This window comes from Ailuropoda melanoleuca, chromosome 15, assembly GCF_002007445.2.
Source record: "Ailuropoda melanoleuca isolate Jingjing chromosome 15, ASM200744v2, whole genome shotgun sequence".
NCBI classification, from domain to species: Eukaryota; Metazoa; Chordata; class Mammalia; order Carnivora; family Ursidae; genus Ailuropoda; species Ailuropoda melanoleuca.
The window spans coordinates 43,852,259-43,875,404 of NC_048232.1; the positions used below are offsets into that span (position 1 = coordinate 43,852,259).

A 23,146-nucleotide genomic window follows, 5' to 3' on the forward strand; every position below is an offset into this window, starting at 1 on the left:
TTATATATATATATATATATATAAGCATATATATTGTCTGAGTTTTCAGTTTCAGGATCTTTGTTTTGGGGCATATGGGAGAGTGATGACAGCTAGTATGGAGTAGTAGAAAAAACACTGGACTAGGAGTCAGAAGACCAGGTCCTATTTCTGTATCTTTAATACGGTGAAAACAATTCTATGAAATATCAGAGATGTACTTGTAAAAGTATATTTAAACTGTAAAAAAATTCATGCGTATTTAGGTGGTTAATAGGTTTGTATGTGGATATCTTAAGATGTATCACTTCTTTGTCTTAATGGAGCATACCGTATTTAACTGTGTAGGCATGAGTCAGGGTCACTATTTTGATTGTTGCATAGATTATATTGATATCTTCAAGAATTTATTTTATTCACTGAATTCTTCAAACCGTTGTGTAGATATAATTGGTCACATTCCTGTGGTCCTCATCTGTGATGACTTCAGAGGCTGTTGAGATGTGTGGTGTTTGGGATTATTTACTGTTTACTAAATGACTCCAGGTCACTGCTATGTTTTAGTTGATGTTTTGATTTTGCAACTTTTTATTGCTCTCAATGGTTTTGCATTTTGCTGCCTTTTCCCTTCTCCTAGTATGTAGTTCTTAGATATCTGGTCAGAGTTAAAGTCTGTTAGGCACACTTTATCTCAGTAAATTGGAAAAGCAATGTCTACTCCCATAAAATTAAAAGGGAAAGATTTAAAAGCTTTTTTGAGTACTGAATGGTGGTGGTTCTAGACAGTTACGGGTATGGTTGCAGGTTATTTAACCATCTTTAGGTAAATGAGATATTGAATGTATTTGAAACTAACATTTAATTTTCTTTAATGCTCAGAAATCTTATTTTTGTTTCAGGTTATATTTTATCTTGGCCAGTATATTATGACTAAACGATTATATGATGAGAAGCAACAGCATATTGTGTATTGTTCCAATGATCTTCTAGGGGATTTGTTTGGAGTGCCAAGCTTCTCTGTGAAAGAGCACAGGTAAATTCTTCAGCTTAGTCCGTTGTAAAAAGCCAGTTGGGCGGGGCGCCTGGGTGGCACAGTGGTTAAGCATCTGCCTTCGGCTCAGGGCGTGATCCCGGCGTTATGGGATCGAGCCCCACGTCAGGCTCCTCTGCTATGAGCCTGCTTCTTCCTCTCCCACTCCCCCTGCTTGTGTTCCCTCTCTCACTGACTGTCTCTGTCGAATAAATAAATAAATAAAATCTTAAAAAAAAAAAAAAAAAGCCAGTTGGGCAAACATTTCAGTTTACCTCCATCTTCATTGCCTTTTGTCAGAGAAAAATTGTTGCTGTATATATATAAAAGATGCAGAAATTTAATTTCTTAGTAATAAGAGCATATTGCTTGAGAACCTGAGTTCTGGAATCTTACAAACCTGGGTTTGAGACCTAGCTCAGTCATTTACAGCTGTGTGGCTAGGTAAATTGATTTACCCTCTCGAAGCCTCAGTTTACCCTTATTGTAGGGATAATATAAATACCTCATATGGAGGTTATGAAGAGCCAACGTGTAAGAAGCAATGCTTGACACATAGAAATCATTTAAATGTTAGTCACAGGGGCATCTGGGTGGCTCAGTCGTTAAGCATCTGCCTTTGGCTCGGGTCATGATCCCAGGTCCCACGGTCCTGGGATTGAGTCCCGCGTGGGGCTCCTTGCTCATGGGGAGCCTGCCTCTTCCTCTGCCAGCCGCTCCCCCTGCTTGTGCATGTGCGCACTCTCTCTGACAAGTAAATAAATAAAATCTTTAAAAATAAATAAATGTTAGTCACAGTTACTGTATATTAAAAAAATACTGTTGCAATTACTTTCAAAGACAATCTTTAGACCACACTGTGGTAAAAGCTTAAATTTGAGCCTTACTTTGGAGATTATTTTGTCATATACCATTACAGCACTTAGCTGAATTTAACCCAGATAACATTTCTAGAATTAGTCTACTCAGAACTGAAGACTTTTTTGTCTTCGTTCCTTAAATTACATTTGGAATTCCTTTCCCCGTCTGGTTTAGCACAGTCCGTGTAGAGCCTTAGCATGCATGTGTATCTTAATAAATGGGGTGAATACTTTTCACCTGAAACAATTAATTAGATTCTACTGGTATTTCATGTTCAGTAGTACTATAGCTAAAAAGATAGTAATTAAATGGAATATTTATAACTTTAAAACAATTTCATTATATAACCATAATATATATTCATTATTGGGCAGTAGGAAAAGACAGAAAGCTAAGAATAAGGGGAAAAAAAAGACTATATTATAGTTTGTCTTTGAATGTTATTTAAAAAAAAATAAGTTATTTTGAGAAAGAGCATGAGCGGAGGGGTGGGGCAGAGGGAGAGGGAGAAGCAGACTCCCCACTGAGCAGGGAGCCCAATGCAGGACTCGATCCCAGGACCCTGGGATCATGACCTGAGCCGAAGGCAGATGGTTAACCGACTGAGCCATCCAGGTGCCCTTCGAATGGTATTTTTACCTGTTGTTTTTATATTATGTGCAGATGTGTTTTGACCCAGTTGTGAACATACCATATTGAATTTTGTCATGATTCTTCATATAACACTATATAAACATCTTTCCATTAAGAAATCACATTTACCTAATAAATTTGTTACTATTTTATACTTTGCCTTGGGATATAAGCTTTATTTTATAAATTTAAGAATTAACTGTATTGGTGATTTTGTACCCTTTGAGTGTTGAATCTTCTGATAATGTTCTGATATATTGTATAGTTTCTCAAATTGAAAGCATAATTTACAAGTTATCTTTGACTTGAATTCTTATATGTTGAGAGGTTAAACACTGGGGAGATTACGTACCTGGAAAAAGAACATGAATAGGAATATTGATATTTATGAGTTTACGGAGCTGTATCATTAGTCCCAAAGGTGAAAAGAAATAGTTGGGATTGGCACTTCCCCTTAATCATGAGAGTTAGAAATGATAGCATGTGACCAGTAACATTGCCTAAAACCATTAGTTGTTTTTTTTTTTTATTTATTTATTCGACAGAGATAGAGATAGCCAGTGAGAGAGGGAACACAAGCAGGGGGAGTGGGAGAGGAAGAAGCAGGCTCATAGCAGAGGAGCCTGATGTGGGCCTCGATCCCATAATCGATCCCATAACGCCGGGATCACGCCCTGAGCCGAAGGCAGATGCTTAACCGCTGTGCCACCCAGGCGCCCCCTAAAACCATTAGTTTAAAAGAAAAGAAGGAAAAGTGTACCATAACATCAATGAAGACTAAAATAAGTGAATTGTCTTCCTATTGGGATATAAGCTCCACGAGGGCAGAGATTAGTTTATATTTTATTCCTTTTTTTTCCCGTTTCTAGAACAGTGGTTCATAGTAGGTTTTCAGTCTGTATATATTAAATGAGTGAAGGAATCTTCATCTTTTTTTTTTTCCAAGAGAATATTAAATCGTTTATTGATTACACATGATAATGGATGATACACAAGCTTTAATCCCATCTATTTTTATCTGATACCATGATTCAATTTAGATATATTGCATAGGATGTGCCAACAATCATATTAATAACCAAATAAACTCCAGGACTTTGCTTGGGTCCCTTTTAATGGTGAACTCCAAGGTCACAACACATTAACTGTCAGTTCAACTACACCAGGGTTTGTGGAGACAATGGCTTCTGTGCCCAAGCACGTTGCAAATAAATTTCGAATGGAACCTGGCATCACCTTGAAGGAATTCTAACTTCACACTGTTGGGGTAGTATACCAAGATGACTTCAGAGTAGACTAACTTTACACAGCACATTTAAAAAAAGACACATTTATTCAGCGTCATGATCAGACTATTACATTTAGCAATCAACAGCATGGGTGCAAAAAAAAAAAATCTACATTAAAACCCTTTGTTGGAATGCTTTACACTTTCCACAGAACAGAAATTAAAATAACCTGTTATACAATTAGTCACAAATACAGTCCTTGAGTTTTTTACCCACACACATGAGTATTGTCTAAAACATGTCTTCTTTGTAGCAGCTAGGCCCTGCAACTACTGTGCTTGGCTGAGTTCACAAATCGGTTGTAACCTGTAGCTTCCCTGTCACTTCTCTGGCTCTCCTCTCCTGCTAAGCTTTGTTTCCTGGCAGTAATTAAAAACCTTCTGCCACTGCCGTAGCTACTGCTGCTGCTGGAACCACCATAGCCACCTTGGTTTCGTGGTTTGGCAAAGTATTGGCCTCCACCACCATAGGGGCCAGAGCTTCTGCCTCCAAACTTTCCTCCTTTCTTGGGTCCAAAATTTGAGGATTGATTGTTGTAATTGCCAAAATCATCATAGCCACCAACAAAAATCTTTTTCACAATTAAATGGGCACCAGGTCTTTGAGAATCTTCTCTTGAGACAGCCCTCTTTGGTTCCACAACTCTTCATCCACCTGGTGTGGCCTTGCGTTCGTGGCTGCACCCCCCTCCTCCACAGTGGCATACGTGACAAACCCAGAGCCTCTGGAACACTTGGTGTTGGATCTCTCATGACCACACAGTCCGTGAGCGTTCCCCAGTGCTCAGAATGGCTCCTCAGACTCTAATCGGTTGTTTCAAAGCTCAAACCTTCCACGAAGAGCTTCCGCAGCTGTCCAGGCTCTGTGGGAGACTCTGACTTAGACAAGACGGCGCTGAGAGGGGAGACTTAACGATGCTTACTCGGCGGCGTCCACGGGCATAGTGTTGCAAATGGCAGAAAGGAGTTGGAATCTTCATCTTTTAATAGATTTTAAGATCAAGAAAGAAAATCCACTAGGTGATTAATGGAAGTCAGAATTAAAATCAAGTTCCTTTATAGTGGGTTTTGTATAACCCACTGCCTTTTTAGGCAGTCTGCTTCTAAGCTTTAAGCACAGAGCTAGAAATTTCTTTTGTGTTTGAAAATACATATATCAACCTGCTTCTGCATTCACACCCATTCCCTGGGGTCTTTTGGTAAAGTACAAATAAGGCACATTTCAGGAAATGGAGATACGAAGTCTTTTCAGCTAGAGAGACCCTTCTGGTTAGTCAGAGTAAGTGTATGTAATCACGGTACGACTAATTATCATGATGCTTTTCAGGACCTGGAAGCTTGCCAGTGATGTAGTTTTAATGCAGTGATTTAAAATTTAGCTTGTGTACAGTATTTAAACATATATTTAAAAGTATGGTTAAGTCCAGTTTAATACATTTTTATTTTAAAATGTACATCTTTTTCTTTTTTTCCCTCCCTACAAGGAAAATATATACAATGATCTACAGAAACTTGGTAGTAGTCAATCAGCATGGTAAGTTAATTTTGAGTACCATAAACAACACCATAAAAATATTTTAAAGACATTTTATGTATGTGGAGTCATTTAACAGGAAGAAATGAACTATATGAACTAAACATAATACTAAGGTTCTAAGGCATATTTGCGATATGTGAAGTTAAATACCTTATTCCATCAATTTAAGCCTTGGGATATCAGTATTAGAATTTCTTTTGAAAGATATCTTTTCTGGATTTTTTTAGGGGGGAGGAGGTTCACAAGCATTTATTAAACACTTTATTTTTAAAATTTATTTTACATTTTTATTTTAATTCCAGTATAGTTAATATACCGTGTTGTATTATTTTCAGCTGTACAATGTGGTGATTCAGCAAATCCATACGTTAGCTGGTGCTTGTCGTTACAAGTGCACTCCTTAATCCCCATCACCTGTTTAACCCATTCTCCTACCCACCTATCCTCTGGTAACCATCATTTGTTCTCTATAGTTAAGAGTCTGTTTTTTGGTTTGTCTCTTTTTTTCTTGGTTTTGTTTCTTAAATCCACATATGAGTGAAATAATATGGTATTTGTTTTTCTCTGACTTATTTCATTTAACGTTACATTCTCTAGATACATCCATAGTGTTGCAAATGGCAGGATTTCATTCTTCTTTATGGCTGAATACTATTCCATTATATATATATATATATTTATATATATCTCTCTCTTTCTATATATGTATCTATCTATCTATCTATCTATCTATATATATATCTCCTGTTTTCTTTATCCATTTATCTATTGATGGACGCTTAGGCTGCTTCCATAATTTGGGTATTGTAAATAATGCTCCGTTTATCTTTTTGAATTGGTGTTTTTGTATTTTTTGTGTACTCAGTAGTGGAATTACCAGATCATATGGTGATTCTATTTTTAATTTTTGAGAAACCTCCATACTGTTTTTCACAGTTTGCGTTCCTCCAACAGTGCATGAGGGTTCCTTTTTCTCCACATCCTTGCCAACATTTGTTGTTTCTGAAAGGTAGATAATTTCAAGGCCATGCTTACTAGAGATATGATCAAACCTTGAAACATGTATTGAAAGGGTTTGAGAAGTAATATAGATACGTAAGTAGGACCATTTGAATGGATGAGCCCTTTTTTGTTTGTTTTTTTTTTTGTAATAGACAAACCTTTATCAATTTATTCATGTAAGTGGCATTTAATTTCTCTACCTGTAGACTAGCAGTTCTTAACTGGTTGTTTTTGGGTTACATACTCCGTGGATTATCTGATGAAAGCATTGGGTTCTTATTTCAGAGAGATGCACATGAACATATACAGTGATGCGCTGGTAAATGTTTAACAACCCACTTTTCAGGGGAAAAGCCCTGATCTTGTGGTGTTTGCTGAGTTCCACGGTGTAAATAACTCCCACCATGGCCATTTTCAGGTTACATGCATGGAGTTGGTAAGAAAGGTATACAGTCTGCTTTGAGGACCAGTAGGAGCTGGCTCCCCACACACCATAGACATCTTAAAGCCCATCCTTGAACTACAATTAAGAACTGTTCTCAGAAGCTTCTTACAGTGAACTGGCTACTCTTTTGTGCTTCCGCTATTCTGTATTTAGACTTTATTGTTACATTGTTTTCTTACAGTTATTTGTATTTCTGTTGCTTGTATCCTAATCAGGTTTGCATTATGCATCAACAGTACGGTGTTTTATTAATTCGATGTTTAATAAATGAGTTGAATGTTCTTCCAAAGTTAGGACTTAAGGCCCAGAAAGGGCATCACTCTTATCCTAGAGTAAAAGTGACTGTGAGACTGGTGACATATTTTATTGTTTTACAAAGCTCTTTATGAAATCAGGTGAAGGCAAATAGAACAAACAACTACAGTATTATAGTAGTATTTTCAGTTTTCTTAAATATTATCCCTGATGTGTTCATTCATTCGTGTAAAGAAACCTTGGTAGATTAGTAGGACAATTATATCAATGAGATGGTAACCTGTAGATTATTTGGGTTATTTCCATTCTGGATTTGTTTCAGGTTTCAGTTTAGTAGAATTAACTTCAGAACTCCTGTAACTGTGTTCTCAACCTGTCACACCTAGTACTTCCTTTTTTTTTTTTTTTTAAAGATTTTATTTATTTATTCGACAGAGATAGACAGCCAGCGAGAGAGGGAACACAAGCAGGGGGAGTGGGAGAGGAAGAAGCAGGCTCATAGCGGAGGAGCCTGATGTGGGGCTCGATCAGGTAACGCCGGGATCACGCCCTGAGCCGAAGGCACGCGCTTAACCGCTGTGCCACCCAGGCGCCCCCTAGTACTTCCTTTTTATTACATCTGTATTGTAACATCTCTTTTATTACATTAGAACAAAATATAACCCGTCTGTATATATACAACTTAAAATCAGTATAATACATAACCCGTAATATAAAGAAATTATTATGATGTGCATAATTTCAGAATGTTAGTGCTTGAGCCTGACATTATATTAAGATGAGAATGTTTCCCAGGGAGTAATAAAGGGTATTTGTTTATGATCTTTGGCACCTCTGTATATTCCCTATCTGAAATTTTGACTTCTGAGCTCTGGGTCTATATATCCAACTACAAACTAAACCTACCTACCTGAATGAGTTTCATCCATTTAGGTCATTATCTTTTTATCCTAATCTGTTTGTCTTCTAAAGTTTCTCTCTTGGTGAATGGTACCACCCATTTATCCATCCAAGGCAGAATCTTGGAGTCCTTCTTGACACCTTTCTCCCTTGCCTTGTATATCAGACACCAGGACTTGTTGGTTTTTACCTTTTAAACTTCTCTGGAATTGATCTTTTCTCAATGGCATAGTATAGGCTTTAATACTTCGGCATTTGTAGTTTTGCAGTTACTGTCTAGTACTGGCTTCCCTGCCTCTGCTCTCTTTTTCTTCTGTTTTGCCAAAGTGTTTTAGGGGTTCCTTATTGTTCGTTTGATAAAAAACTTGCTGTGAACTAGCAAATCAGTCTTATCTATTAGATTAAACCTTTTTAATGGTGAGTGGCTGCAGCAGTGCCATAGGGCAGCTTCTGAAGTGTCACCTGGGAAGAATGCGGTGATGCAGGTTTGACAGCATGCGTGCTGCTTGCTGACGAAAGACGCTTGGGATCCTAGATCCTGCTTACATTCCAGGAATAATTGACTACCTGTAATTCCCCGCAACAAGCATTGGTACTTCACTTCTGGATGCTTTTTTCATGGGGTGCTCCCTCAGTCTGGAATAGCCTTTCTTAGTCGTGCTGCGTCATGTTCTTATGTGAAACCTTTCCTGATTCCTTGTTCCTCAGACTTTGCCCTGTCCCTACCAAATAATCATTGCTCTGTATTCTTCACTGATTTATCTTACAGTACTTCTTTTATCCTGTTTATTATACTTTCATTACTCTTAATGTAATACTACTCTGTATTAAAATTGAATTATCTTATTTACATCTCCAGTATCTAGCATGGGGTTGGCTTCTGGGAGATACACATTCTATGTTTGTTGAAAGGTTAAATTGTGTAAGGAGTTTGTCCTGGACTGGCAAACTAGTGTCTTTCCTAGTTGTGATTCTTTGTTGTTGTTATTGTTTTTTTTCCCCCCATCAGAACCTTCAGATTCAGGCACATCTGTGAGTGAAAATAGGTGTCACCTTGAAGGTGGGAGTGATCAAAAGGTAATCTTGAAATGAACACATTCTAGTATGATGTTTCTTGGAATGTTATTTTAAACAAATTATTTTTAGCTTCCTGGTGTTACAAGTTCGTTTTTGTCCCCCCCCCCTCCCCGAATGCTTAGGAGCCGGTGCAAGAGTTGCAGGAAGAGAAACCTTCATCTTCAGATTTGGTTTCTAGACCATCTACCTCATCTAGAAGGAGAGCAATTAGTGAGACAGGTACATATGATTGTTTAATAGACACTTTCAAACAGCTTTTCAGTGTTTATTCTCTAATAAAATTAATGCATTTAGGCTTAATGAGATTGTGTGGTTTTTTTTTTTAAGATGAATTTCTGAGTTTCTTTCATATTTTTATGTGATTTATTTGGTTTAAAAATTGCTTTCTTAAAGGGGGGGTAATCAGAAGGGGGAATGAAACATGAGAGTCTATGGACTATGAGAAGCAAACTGAGGGCCTCAGATGGGAGGGAGGTGCAGGAATGGGATGATAGACCAGTGATGGGTAGTAAGGAGGGCAGGTATTGCATGTTGCACTGGGTGTTACACGAAACTAATGAATCATCGAACTTTACGTCGGAAACCAGGGGTGTACTGTATGGTGACTAACACAATATAATAAAAAATCATTAAAAAAAAATTGCTTTCTTAGCAACATCTTTCTGGTCGACTCTAGCAGGCATGGTTTCCTGGGCCCCACTGGAGTTCATAGTTAGTCTGTTGTCTATTATTCAAGATAATAGAGGACAAGTGTATATCCTCTGTATTAGTCCTTAGTTACCTTAGCAGTTAAAATATTTGTTGTTTCTAATAAGTGATAAAACACTGAGTGTAAAATCAAAGTGAATAACATCTAGAACTGAAGATGAGATAAAATAGCTGAGAACATTTTACAGAGAAAAGATAGTGGAGGAGGAGGAGGCTGTTACCTGATTAAAGTCATAATAACTAAAACTGTATGATTCAGATGAAAGAAGGGTTCAAATCAGTGAGATAGAATAGATAAACCCGGACTAGTGCGTACATGAGGGCAGAGGGCGGTAAGGACACCTCTGTTTTGTTAACTGCATGGGACTGAAACAAATGGTTCGTTATTTGGGGAATTAAAAACAAGTTCTCTCTGTACCATATGCAAAATGAATTCCAAAGAAGTTTAAAAGATAAATGAAAAAAATTATATTTGAAGGTTATTCACTTTAAACTTGACAGTGTTAATACCTTTATTACATAAAAAGTTCCCCAAAGTTGATTAAAATATTAAAAATCCATATAGCAAAAAGGGCAGAAACCCATGTTTTTCATAGTAAATACAAATGACTGATAAATAGGGAGTTTATGGATGTTAGTGATTTCGCTTTATAGACAATAAAAAATGCAAAGGTGTCTTTTCTAGGCTATCAAAATAGCAGAGATGAATTTTTGACTCATCCTTGTTAGCTTGTGTGTTGGTATTGTTGTACTGTTGGTATATCAGTTGGTGTAAGTTGTTGGTGTTAAACTTTTGTGGATTATAAGAAGGTATGTAGTTCTTACCATTTTTCCAGTAACTGTACTTCTAGAAATCTATTCTAGGGATATAATCAGAAATTCAAAGATTATATATGTAGAGACACTAATTGCATCATTTATAATTGAAGACATATATGATAGAAAATGTCATCCCTCTAGTTCATGCTTGTTGCCCTGTCTTCTCTTGACCATACAAAAGTGTTCTGATTTTCTTACTCTTGCTTTTAGTGTCCCTTCATGTAATACCAAAAGAGATGGTAAAAGGTAAATTGAATTGTATCGCTTCCCACTTAGCCACTTTTGTTACTTCAAATAAAACCTACATTTTTGGGGGCACCTGGGTGGCTCATTTGGTTAAGCGTCTGCCTTGAGCTCAGGTCATGATCCCAGGGTCCTGAGATCCGGTCCCACGGTGGGCTCCGTGCTCAGTGGGGAGTCTGCTTCCCCTTCTCCCTCTTTCCCTAGCTTGTACACTCTCTCTCTCTCAAAGAAAGAAAAAAAATCTTTAAAACCAAACCACACTTTTTACCTGAGCCTACAAGGCCGTGCTCTACCTTTAACCATTTTTTGGCCCTTTCCCCCCACCTTTATTGTTTCCACTGTACTGATAATTTGGTTCCTCAAGTCAAAACTCCGTCCTGCTTTAAGGCTGTTTGCACACAGTTTTTTTTCTGCCAGCAGTTCTTCCTATCTCTGCTTACATGGTCAGCTCCTCATTTTTCTGTTTTTGCTTAAATGTGACCTTCTGAGAGAGGCTGTCTATAACCAACCGGAAAAGCAGATTCTCTCTTCTTTTCCTTAGCCCCAGCTTGTTTCCTCATAGTACTTACTATCATTTGTAAATAATTAGGTTTTGGTTGCCTTGATGTTTGAAATTAAACTTCCTCTGGTGGCAGGGATGATTGCTGAGTTCACTTATGTGTACCCACAGCCTAGCACTGTGCTAGACAGTAAGCAGGTGCTCGGATTTGTGGACTAAATCTTTGAATTATGATGAACAGTATAGGGGCGCCTGGGTGGCTCAGTCGGTTAAGCATCTGTGTCAGGCTGAGGTCATGATCCCAGGGTCCTGGGATCAAGTCCCACATCAGGCTCCTTGCTCAGCGGGGACCCTGCTTCTCCTCTGCCTGCTGCTTCCCCCGCTTGTGCATGCACTGTCTCTCTCTTTCTGACAAGTAAGTAAAGAAAATCTTTAAAAAAAAAAAGTATCAAGGACTTATGATCTAGTTGTGGAGATCAACACAGAATTACTTAAAATATAGGATATAAGAGTGTTTGGCGAATTCAGAGGAAAAAAGATGTCTTCTGGCTAGGAAGGTCAAGAGAAGGAAGTGGAGTGAGCCAGAGGTGTGCGAGTTGTACCTGTTTCAGGCATATGGATTATAGTTTATTTAATCCCATAACCCTATTTGGTACTGATAAAAGGCAGCAGTAAACACCTTGCCACATACATCCTTAAGTAATTATGCAGGTATTTCTCTCTCAATCTCTAGGATAGAGATTGCCCACAAAATGTAACATTTTAGATTTCTACCAACAGTGTATAAAAATGTCCTTTCTCTCAAATCTCTTGAAATTTTTTCTCTCATTTTAATTTTTGTAATTCTTGTGGGTGAAAAATGGTAATTTGTTTTAATTTGCATGTTCCTGGTCAGTAAGAGGTAGGAGATTTTTTCATATGTTTATTTAGTTCTTTGTGTTCTGTGAATTGCCTTTTCATATATTTGACTTTTTTTTTTTTAAATCAAGTTTTGTTTTACTCGATTGGTGGGAGGACTTGTATTAAGGGATAGTAACCGTTTTATGTATGTTGCAGATTTTTTTTTTCCAGTTAAACATTGCTTTTTAACTTTTATTTTGCCATGTAAGCCTTAATTAATATAGTCTAATCTTGATAAACTTTTTCTTTAGGGCTTTGTAGTGCTATTATCATACTTCCTTACCCCAGTATTATAAGAATATTATTCTCTTACAACTATTTGGATGGTTTTATTCTTTGTTGTTTGTCTCTTTAATTCACTTGTAACTTATTTTTATATTTGGTACACTGCATGGTAGTACTCTCACTTATGTTCCTGACAGATTTGGTAACGTTATAAGTCAGAGATAATTTATTATTTAAAATAAACCATTTTCACTGGTTTTGATTCCCATTGAAAACACAGGGTACTGAGGAAAATGTTAAGAATACCTTCTAAGTAGGGGGTGCCCAGGTGGCTCAGTCAGTTGGGCATCCAACTCGTGGTTTCAGCTCAGGTCGTGGTCTCAGGGTCGTGGGATTGAGCCCTGCTTCGGCTCCGTGCTGAGCGTGGAATCTGCTTGAGATTCTCCCTCTGCCCCTCCCATTTATGCTCGCTCACTCGCTCTCTAAAATAGGTGGATCTTTAAAAAAAACACACACAAAAACTTCTAAGTAAATTAAACATTTTTGGTTCTTTTCAGAAACAAATCTTATATCCTAAAGTATGATTTTGACAAAAATTTTAGCTTACTTAATGAAAGCTCTAGATGGGTTAAATTAGTTGTGACTTAATGGAGATGACGTTCTGAAAAAAGCTTAAAAAACCTTTTTTTTTTTTTCTTAAAGTTTATTTACGTATGTACATAAGTTATCTCTGCAGCCAACGTGGGGCTCCAACTCATGACCCCGAGATCACGAGTCACACGTCCCTCCTGCTGAGCCAGCCACGCACCCAGAAGCTTGAAGAGCTTTTTTAAAATGCAGTGTTCTAGGGGCGCCTGGCTGGCTCAGTCACAGAGCATGTGACTCTTGAGCTTGGGTTCATGAGTTCAAGCCCCACATTTGGTATAGTGCTTACTTAGAAAAAATACAGTGTTCTGTCATAGCTGTCAGTGGGACAGACCCAATAGAAGTGTTGACTTTTGAAACTAGTAATTGTGACTATTTTTAATTTCACTGAAATTAAATTTTTGTACAAATAGGTACTCAAGGCAGCTCATTTGCTGAATAAATCATAGTATAGGGTTTTAATTGACTTGTCTTTCTTTATGTATCCAGAAGAACATTCAGATGAATTACCTGGTGAACGGCAGAGAAAGCGCCACAAATCTGATAGTATTTCCCTTTCCTTTGATGAAAGCCTTGCTCTGTGTGTAATAAGGGAGATATGCTGTGAAAGAAGCAGTAGCAGTGAATCAACAGGGACACCATCAAATCCGGTAATCTCTTCATTTTAAATAAAGCAAGACTCTTGAGGCGCCTGGGTGACTCAGTTAAGCATCTGCTTTCGGCTCAGGTCATGATCCTGGGGTCCTGGGATCGAGCCTGCTTCTCCCTCTGCCCCTCAGCCCGCTTGCATTCTCTCTCTTTCTCTGTCAAATAAATAAACAAATAAAATCTTAAAAAAATTGAAACTACTATATAAACCTTCTCCACTCCCAACCCCAAGTTTGAGAGAAGAGTGGGAGATAGTTGTAGGGTGTGTTTGGTAAAATTAGTACCAATATTAATAGTTGTGAATGTCATCCTACATATTGGAGAATTTTCGTGGGCCACTGCTCCAAAAGTAAAGTCAAATAAATTGGAGTATAGAGTGGTCTGAGGATATGTTGTTTTACTTTTTAAAAAATAAGGGAACAGAAAAGCAAATTTGGTTCAGTTACATATCTTAGAATTCTAAGGCAGTTTTGTTTTGAATATTTAGAATAACAGTGTCTTTATTACTGTAGCTACTAACGAATAAGTCAGCATGGTCTAAGCTGCACATTTGCCACACAGAGGCCTAGATATCAGGAGAGCTCTGTTTACTACGGCTGTGGAATATAGGTATGTTACTGCATGGATGGTGGGAGAGTTTTAGTACTTTTTGATTATTGATAGAAAATCCCAAAGCATTAGGAGTAAAAGTCTTAAGGCATGTCATTGGAAGAAGTTTGGTGTAAAAAAAAAAAAACTAAAAAAAAAGAAAGAGAAAGTTTTTGCTATAAGAATGCCTGACAAATGGAATATTACCTTTCTTTGTCATTAAACATTTGTCTTTAAGATATTAAAAATGGAACTTTTGTGTTATGGCAGTATCTCATGGTCATTATTCTGGATATTAGTGATCATTTTATGTTCCTAGAAGTGTAAGGGACTGAATCAGTTGTGATAGTAACCTTATTCTTACTTTTTCTGTAATGTTACTTCTCACATTATGTTTACATTTTTCTCTTCCAAAGCAGTGATTTTAATGGATACGGGTGGACTGTCCAGTTAGGATTTACTGGAGCGGTTACTTCTGTAGGCCACTAGATGGCATGGAGAGCAAGTTCTTCAGTCAACCGGTCCGTCAGTGTTTTGTGTCCCAGGTTCTGTTTGGTACTAGGGTGGAGTGGTAGTCAAGGTAGATATGGTCCCTGCCCTCATGGGGGGGACACATCACTGACAATGAAATAGGTAATTAAGACATTTAATAAATGCTATGGNTGTCCCAGGTTCTGTTTGGTACTAGGGTGGAGTGGTAGTCAAGGTAGATATGGTCCCTGCCCTCATGGGGGGACACATCACCGACAATGAAATAGGTAATTAAGACATTTAATAAATGCTATGCGAAAAAAATACAGGATCTTGAGGCTAAATATATGCCATCTGAAAATTAAATACAATTAAAACTTGACATGTACACAGACTTCATGTTTGGATGATGCTATTCCTTACAAATGATTTAAATAGAACTCCTATTCCCTGCTAAACTTACAGTCTTTGTTACAGTTGTTTCAGAATTCTAGTTGAATGATACTTAAAGTCCTTGTTTTTGCTTTCTACCTGGGACACTGCCCTGTTACCAAGTAACAGGGTATTTCTTTTTTCTTTTTGTTAGTTCTATCCTACATTGTCTTCTAAAAATTCTATTAAAAACCACTGTTTTTCAGGCTAAATTTCTAATTGTGAAAGCTTTTGGTAGGGCAGGGTTTTTTCCTTCCTTTTAGCTTATCCGATATGAGAATGTTACAGTCCTCATTTGGTGGTGGTGTTCGCCAGTTTGTGAAGGGGGTTAAAGAAAAGTGGATTTGCCTTCCATCTTTCTTATGGGTTTAATAAATTGAGGAACTAGGGCTGTATTTTAGGCTCTATACTAGGCAGTTTATACGATATCTCAGCAGCCTCAAATTCCATTTACAGATGGGAAAGATAAGCTTGAAGAGTTTTAAATAACTTGTTTAAGGTCCTATAACTAATAATTGCCACAGTTGGCGTTCAGGCAAAACCAGGGACTTCTTACTTCAAAATTTAAGATCTTTCTGGTGCTTCTTACATGTACAATATTTTAGAAGTTTCTGGGTCATTCTTTTTTGAACATTAGCCAAAATTTTAAAAAACAGCTTTTAACTTGATTTCTTCATAGCACCCTAGAACAGGGGTCGGCAAACTTTTCCTTAAAGGGCCAGTTAGTAGCTCATTCTGGGCCTTGTGGGCCGTATGGTCTTTGTTGCAGCTACTCAGTCTGCTGTCGGGCTTACAGCACTCGTAGACAACAGGAAATGGCTGTGTTCGGTAAAACTGGATTCGTTAGTGTAGATGGCAGCAGGCCATACTTTGCCAGCCCGTACCGTAGAAGATACTTGCTGAGACTTCAGCCTGTCTTGTGATTTACCCCCATATTCTAAACTTAGTGTGCTAAATGCTAGTTAATTGATGTATCCAGTTTGTTAGGTTACTTTATTAGAGATTGTATTCTAGGAGCCCAGTGCGGAACTCGATTCCAGGACTCTGGGATCACGCCCTGAGCCGAAGGCAGACGCTTGACGACTGAGCCACCCAGGTGCCCCTTATTACTTCTTTCCTAACATCGCTATAAAAAAAGTCTTTTGACCTCAGTGTTTATAAAATACTTTGTTTTTATAGATAATAGAAATATCAAAAGATGATTTAATCCAAACTCTTCTCATCGATGAAGTAGCTGTGGTCTTTACAGGTTAAATATGTCCAAGGTTAAATAGCTCCTTAGTGGCAAATCTAGAAGAAGAATGTTTATATCCTGATTTTTAGACCACTGTACTTCTTCTAGTTCTAGCTTTTGGCTTTGTAGATGTTCCTCTTGTTAGCCACTGATAGCAGATACTATGGGATTAATGGTCTTATTAGGGTTCTTACACTATAAAACGGGGAACCACATGAGCTGATACAGAATTTTTAAAATAAATTTTAAAAAATTATGTCTGAAAGCTCTTCCAAAGAAATTATTCTCAGAGTTCATTAAAAAATCTCATGGGGCTCCTGAGTCATTCAGTCCAGTAAGCGTCTGCCTTTGGCTTAGGCTCCCTGCTCAGCGGGGAGTCTGCTTCTTCTCTCCCTCTTGCCTCTCCCCCTGCTCCTTCTCTCTCTCTCTCCATCACCCTCTCTCAGATAAATGTTTAAAAAAAAATTACTGTGTGGCTTGTAGCTACTAGCATTCTATCAATGGGAAGATCTAGAGATTAAGACATGTTTTTAACTCTTAAAGTGTGTTTAACTCAAAATCTAAGACTTATGCATGCAAGATTATGCATAATTTATGTGTAAAAATATGTAATTGTTATATATTTATATATAAAATCTATTCAGTATGTAAGTAAAGAACTAAAAGGCGAAGTGCTCTTTTAGTTGTGGTATTGACAAAAGCTTTAGCAAAAAAGGATGAGCGGGACTTAAAAACTGTGAGGTTATTCCAGTGAGAGAGCTAAATGTGGAAGTCGAAGTGCCATGTTTGGTTGAGAAAAAAATGTAGAACTGGCTGGTTGTTCATATTTGGGGAGTGGGGGGTGTCTAGTTGGAGAGAAGATACAAATGTTAATATGGTCCTGGGTGAACCTTGAATGTTAAGGGAATTTAGCCTTTTTCCTTTATGTAATGGGATTTTATGTAGTAATAACCCAGAATCTTACTCTAGTGACATTGTGCAGGCGGGATCTAAGGAGGAAATAGGACTGCAGGGATGAGCTAGGAAGCTGTTACAGAGGCCAGTCGGTATTGTACTTTAACTTTTTTTTTTCCTCCCCCTGATTTTAGGATCTTGATGCTGGTGTAAGTGAACATTCAGGTGACTGGTTGGATCAGGATTCAGTTTCAGATCAATTCAGTGTAGAATTTGAAGTTGAGTCTCTCGATTCAGAAGATTACAGTCTTAGTGAAGAAGGACAAGAACTCTCAGATGAAGACGATGAGGTAGTTTTCTCTAATTACAGTCTAAAGTTCTTCAGTATTTTCTGTATTCATTGATAATTGAAATAATAATGTATTCTGATTTCACTTAATCTTTGACTTTTGATTTGTTCAAACTAGAATATGGCTTTGTAGACTTGAGGCTTTTATAGTTCCTTGTTGTCTGGTTTATATTCTTGTAACTATAAATGTCAAAAAGTCAGTACTTCTTAATGAACATTCTTATAATAGTCTTATTTTTAAAAAAATTCCCCTCTTTGGCACACCTAGCTGGCTCAGTAGGTGGAGCAGGCCGCTCTTGATCCTGGGGCCATGAGTTCGAGCCCCACATTGGGAGGTAGAGTTTACTTAAAAAAATAAATTTAAAAAAATTCCCCTCTTTTAACATTAATTTACTTTTTATAAAAGTAAAGCATGCATACAGTTAAAGTCACTGGAGATGACCACCTTCAACATCGTTAGCTATTTCACAGTTACTTAATATCTCCATATTTATAAAAATAAAAATGTTTATACTGAATTTTTTGCCTTACTCATTTTGAACATTCCATCTGATGCCTTTTAACCATAGTGGGTCAGGATTTCATGGTCGTCCACTTTTCCCCCTTTACACTCACTTACTCCATTTGACCTCTGTCTCAGAGTTTCTCATTTATAGTAGCACATGCTTTTTGTTTAGGACTTACCACTCTTCCTGGTTAAGAAAAGAAGGTGATGAATTGATGCTAATGGATTTGTTTTTATTAGGTATATCGAGTAACTGTGTATCAGGCAGGGGAGAGTGATACCGATTCATTTGAAGAAGATCCTGAAATTTCCTTAGCTGTAAGTATACATCTCCTTTTCTAAGGAATTAAGAAAACATAGAGGTTAAGGTTAGAAAAATATGCATAGTCTGCTTCCTGACGTGAGGTAATTTCTATAAAATTAAAATCTTTTTAGAAAGTGTTAAAGCATTTTTGTTCTTTTATTTGTTGTGTCGGAATGTTACTGAATTTTTTTTAAGATTTTTTTTATTTGACAGCGAGCAGAAGCAGGGGGAGTGGCAGAGGGAGAGGGAGAAGCAGGCTCCCCACTGAGCAAGGAGCCTGATGTGGGACTTGATCCCAGGACCTTGGGATTATGACTGAACTGAAGGCAGACGCTTAACTGACTGAGCCACCCAGGCGCCCCTGTTACTGAATTTTTTAGGGGGTGTGTGTGTGTGTTTGTGTGTGTATTTGAACTTTGAAAAAAAAATTTTTTTAAGGTTTTAATGTATTTGAGAGAGAGAGAGCAGTAGTAGGGGGAGTGGCAGATGGAGGGAGAGGGAGAAGCAGGCTCCCCACTGAGCAGGGATCCCGATGTGGGGCTCGATTCCAGAACCCTAGGATCATGACCAGAGCCAAAGGCAGACACTTAACCGACTGAGCCACCCAGACGCCCCGGAACTTTGAAAATTTTTTATCGAAAATTTCAAGTACGTACAGCATAGAGAGTAGTATCTCTAGTGTATTTTTCACCTAGCTTTAACAGTTACCACCGTTTTGCCAATCTTGTTGATTTGTACTAGAGAATGTGGTAGGTAGGATTTGCCATTTAAGAATTCAGGACTAGGGCGCCTGGGTGCCTCAGTCAGTTGAGTGTCCTGACGACTCTTGATTTCGGCTCAGGTCATGATCTCAGGGTTGTGAGTTGAGTCCCGCATCGGGCTTGGTGCTCAGGGTGGAGTCTGTTTGTCCCTCTCCCTGTGCTCCTCTTCCCCTCACCCCTGCTCACACATGCACGTATGTTCTCTTTCTCAAATAAATAAACAAAATCTTAAAAAAAAAAAAATTCAGGACTAAGGGGCGCCTGGGTGGCTCAGTCAGGTAAGCATCCAACTCTTGATTTCGACTTAGGTCATGATCTCAGGGTTGTCAGGGTGGATCCCTACGTTGACCCTAGGCCCACCGTGGAGCCTCTCTCTCCCTCTAAAAAAAAGAAAATAATAATAAAAGAATTCAGGACTTAGAACACTTATATTTCATGCTTCCTGGGGTTCCTGAGGTATTGGAAGTTGTGTTTTTTTAACTGAATATTAATGCTTTAATTTTCATTCTTAATATTGCCTTTCACTATATTTGAATGGGAAATCTCATTTTTCTTTGCTGAGTTGAAAAGTTATTATCCAAATGCAAAAAAGATGAAATTGTAAAATTTTTCAAAAAAAATTTTGCTGTATTAGAAAATAATTCAAGTAACTAGTTGACTCATTTGATGTCAGACATAGATCCTGCAGTTTATTGGGCTCTTTGAAGCACTTTTTTTCCCATATTATAAAACTTTTGTCTTTGGTTTTTATCAGTTGGGTAGCATCCTACTTTGAGAACTTGGAAGAACTAATGTGAGAGAATGAAGTCATCTCCATCCTTACTGCTACTTTCTTAGGTCATTTGTGAGGCAAATTAAAAATGGTTATTCATGGCAAGTTTTACATGGACATTGTCCTCAGGCAAGAACCATGCTTCAGTTAAGATAGGGGGATAGGGATGTGTTCATTAAAGAGCCTGGGGGTGGTAAAGGGGTTTCTTATCCACATGGCGTGATGGTGGAAAGGTTTGGGAAGTAAGTTGAGGTATGGGAGGAGCAGTAAGCACTTACAGAGATGAGGACACAAGAAAGTATAGATAAGTAATGGGCATACATTTCAGATAATGACAAGGATGACAGGTTTTAGCTGGCAGTCATTGCTGAGAAGACTGCTTTAGTGTTTCCTTTGTGGATGAAGTTAGGGAACACTCAGTTGAGCCCAGGCTGCGGAGCACTTCGGAGGCAGTCTCAGTCAGTGGCACGCTGGGCAGTAGCTTCATCTAGGTTGATTGGGTGGACATTGGGCACAGTATCCAGGGTTAAGCCTTTAAGGGAGTGAAGTGAGCACAGGCCTCGTTTCAGAATAAAAGACTACATCACACTTGCTTCAACTAAATGAACCAATTGTATCTGTGTCCTTAAACAGATAACTTTATTGGGACATGGTTAAGATCACAGTGAATAAATTTTTTTGTTTAGGATTCTTTAGCATGGTTTGGCTGAAAAAATTATGTACTTTATGTACTTTATAATCTCATGCTTGAGGAAAGATGGTTAGATGTCACGTTTTATATAAAACATGAAATGCTGAAAATTGAACTGTGTGATAGATTTTACGTCAGACATATTGCAGTTGCTGGCGTTGGCTGTGACTAGTGGTTAAAGGGTTACAGAAACTAACTCTGTCTTTTTCATTGAAGGACTACTGGAAGTGTACTTCGTGCAATGAAATGAATCCTCCTCTTCCGCCTCATTGCAACAGATGTTGGGCCCTTCGTGAGAACTGGCTTCCTGAAGATAAAGGGAAAATACCTGAGAAAGCCAAACTAGAAAACTCAACACAAGTAGAAGAGGGCTTTGATGTCCCTGATTGTAAAAAAACTGCAGTGAATGATTCCAGAGAATCATGTGCTGAGGAAAATGATGATAAAATCACACAAGCCTCCCAATCCCAAGAAAGTGAGGATTATTCTCAGCCATCAACTTCTAACAGCATCATTTATAGCAGCCAAGAAGATGTCAAAGAGCTTGAGAGGGAAGAAACACAAGACAAAGAAGAAATTGTGGAATCTAGTTTTCCCCTTAATGCCATTGAACCTTGTGTGATTTGCCAAGGTCGACCTAAAAACGGTTGCATTGTTCATGGCAAAACAGGACATCTTATGGCATGCTTTACATGTGCAAAGAAGCTCAAGAAAAGGAATAAGCCCTGTCCAGTATGTAGACAACCAATTCAAATGATTGTGCTAACTTATTTCCCCTAGTGGACATGTCTATAAAAGTGATTTCTATATTTCTAACTATATAACCCTAAAAATTTAGACAACATAAAACTATTTTTTTTACATGTATCAAAGGAAGAAATTATCTGTACATGTAGATTTCTTCTCTAGTGTAATTTACCTACTTTGGGAGAGACAATAGTAAATACTTCTTTTAGAAAAATTTCAGTTTTGTCTATATTTTATATTTGGGTTTTAATGTAATTAAAATTGGACATATAGCTCATCCTTAACCCTTACTCCTCATATTTTAAATGATTTCCATTCCTTAAAAATTTAGAGAAGTACCTGATTTTAAAAAATATAACATTTAAATATAAGTTATGTACATTCAGGTTATGGTATGCAGTGATTATGTTACTTACAAAACATTCAAATCTGCAGATAGTTTCTTTCACCATGCTTATGCATTAAATTGTCTAAATTTTTAGGTTTAGTATACGTATATTATTTATTGATTTATAAATAAAATATTAAATGATTAAGAATTGTTTCAAGAATGTGATTATTGGATCTTATAAATTTTTTTTGTAATGAGTTTTAAAATGGAAATTATACTTGAATATCATCTACTTGGGTAATCAAAGGTACAAGTCTGAATGTGCTTCTGTTCTTGGAAAGGCCAAGACTGTCCACTGTGGCAGTACACATAGTAATGGACAGCTTGATGCAGTCGGGAGCCTCCAAGGCATCGAATAAGACTCTACTTGAGAGAATGATGTTACAAAGCTTAGTAGGGCCGTGAAATGCTGTTTTCCCCTCCCATTAGCTTATATTATCACATGGCAAGTTGGCTTAAGTGGTTTCTCAACAAGTGATAGTGAATGTTCTGGAAGGGATATAGCTGGGGTGGGGCGGGGAGCTAGAACTAACCACCCTGCTTCTTGTCAGCATGAAAAGCCCTGTTGTAATTTTCTGTAGTTTCTCTGCATCATCTCTGAAGCTAAATTCCATGAGGCCAAGAACCTGTTTTTGATTGTGACACCAATATGTAGGTGATCGATAAGAATTTATTGAGTGAATCTCAAAGCGTTGGGACCTGTCTTGAAATTGACTTCAAAGCAGGAGTCTGTGGGCTCCAAAGTCAGACCAGGGTTAGCTGTTGGCATCATTTTGTTCACCTTCATTTTTAATGAAGGTTTTAAAGGTACTGATTAGCATTAGTGTGTAGACATCTGTTGGTTTAAGGTGGTAAGTGCAAGTTGTGGCATGGTGAGAAGTTCATAGTTGGACTTTGTACTGGGGTTTGATTTCATCTTTATAGAAAAGTGTTTCTTCAGCTTAAAAAAAATACTGTTTAAAAGTTTGTGGCCATATTGTCTATCATACAGAGCCAGTTTTCACTTATATATAGTAGGGAATTCCTGACATTTACAAGTACTGCTTGAAAAAGATAAATATATTAAAGCAGTAGCACAAAGGTGCTCAGAAGTGTTGTGAATATGTTGTTATAAAGTAGACTGTTAACAGGAACTAATAAAAAGCAACAGAACATAGAACTAGAGTAGTCTCAAGTGCAAGCAGACGGGAGACTCCCCACGTGTTCAGTAACAGGTAATACGTTTGAAATGGTGTATTAAAATTGTTAGAATAATATTTTGGACAAGTAGAATAATATTTTGGATAAGTAGACCGTAATTGATTATTTTTAGG

At 37.7% G+C, this 23,146-nt stretch overlaps 1 protein-coding gene and 1 long non-coding RNA gene across 6 annotated transcripts in view; both read left to right on the forward strand.

The window, feature by feature from the left end:
• Positions 1-21,978, forward strand: part of MDM2 (MDM2 proto-oncogene) — a 26,491-nt gene extending 4,513 nt beyond the window's left edge. For all 5 annotated transcript variants that reach the window (XM_002918317.4, XM_019798669.2, XM_034644249.1 and 2 more), the window contains 8 exons: positions 879-1,012; positions 5,276-5,325; positions 8,940-9,007; positions 9,130-9,226; positions 13,536-13,696; positions 17,508-17,663; positions 18,408-18,485; positions 20,912-21,978. In XM_002918317.4, coding sequence (XP_002918363.2) covers positions 879-1,012; positions 5,276-5,325; positions 8,940-9,007; positions 9,130-9,226; positions 13,536-13,696; positions 17,508-17,663; positions 18,408-18,485; positions 20,912-21,475 — 1,308 coding nt within the window. In that variant the 3' untranslated portion in view covers positions 21,476-21,978. The remainder of the gene's footprint in view (positions 1-878; positions 1,013-5,275; positions 5,326-8,939; positions 9,008-9,129; positions 9,227-13,535; positions 13,697-17,507; positions 17,664-18,407; positions 18,486-20,911) is intronic.
• On the forward strand, positions 14,310-17,121 carry LOC117796428. The gene is made up of 2 exons (XR_004620945.1): positions 14,310-14,827; positions 14,954-17,121. It is a non-coding gene; the product is annotated as an uncharacterized LOC117796428 (long non-coding RNA).
• Positions 21,979-23,146: the final 1,168 nt, after the last annotated feature.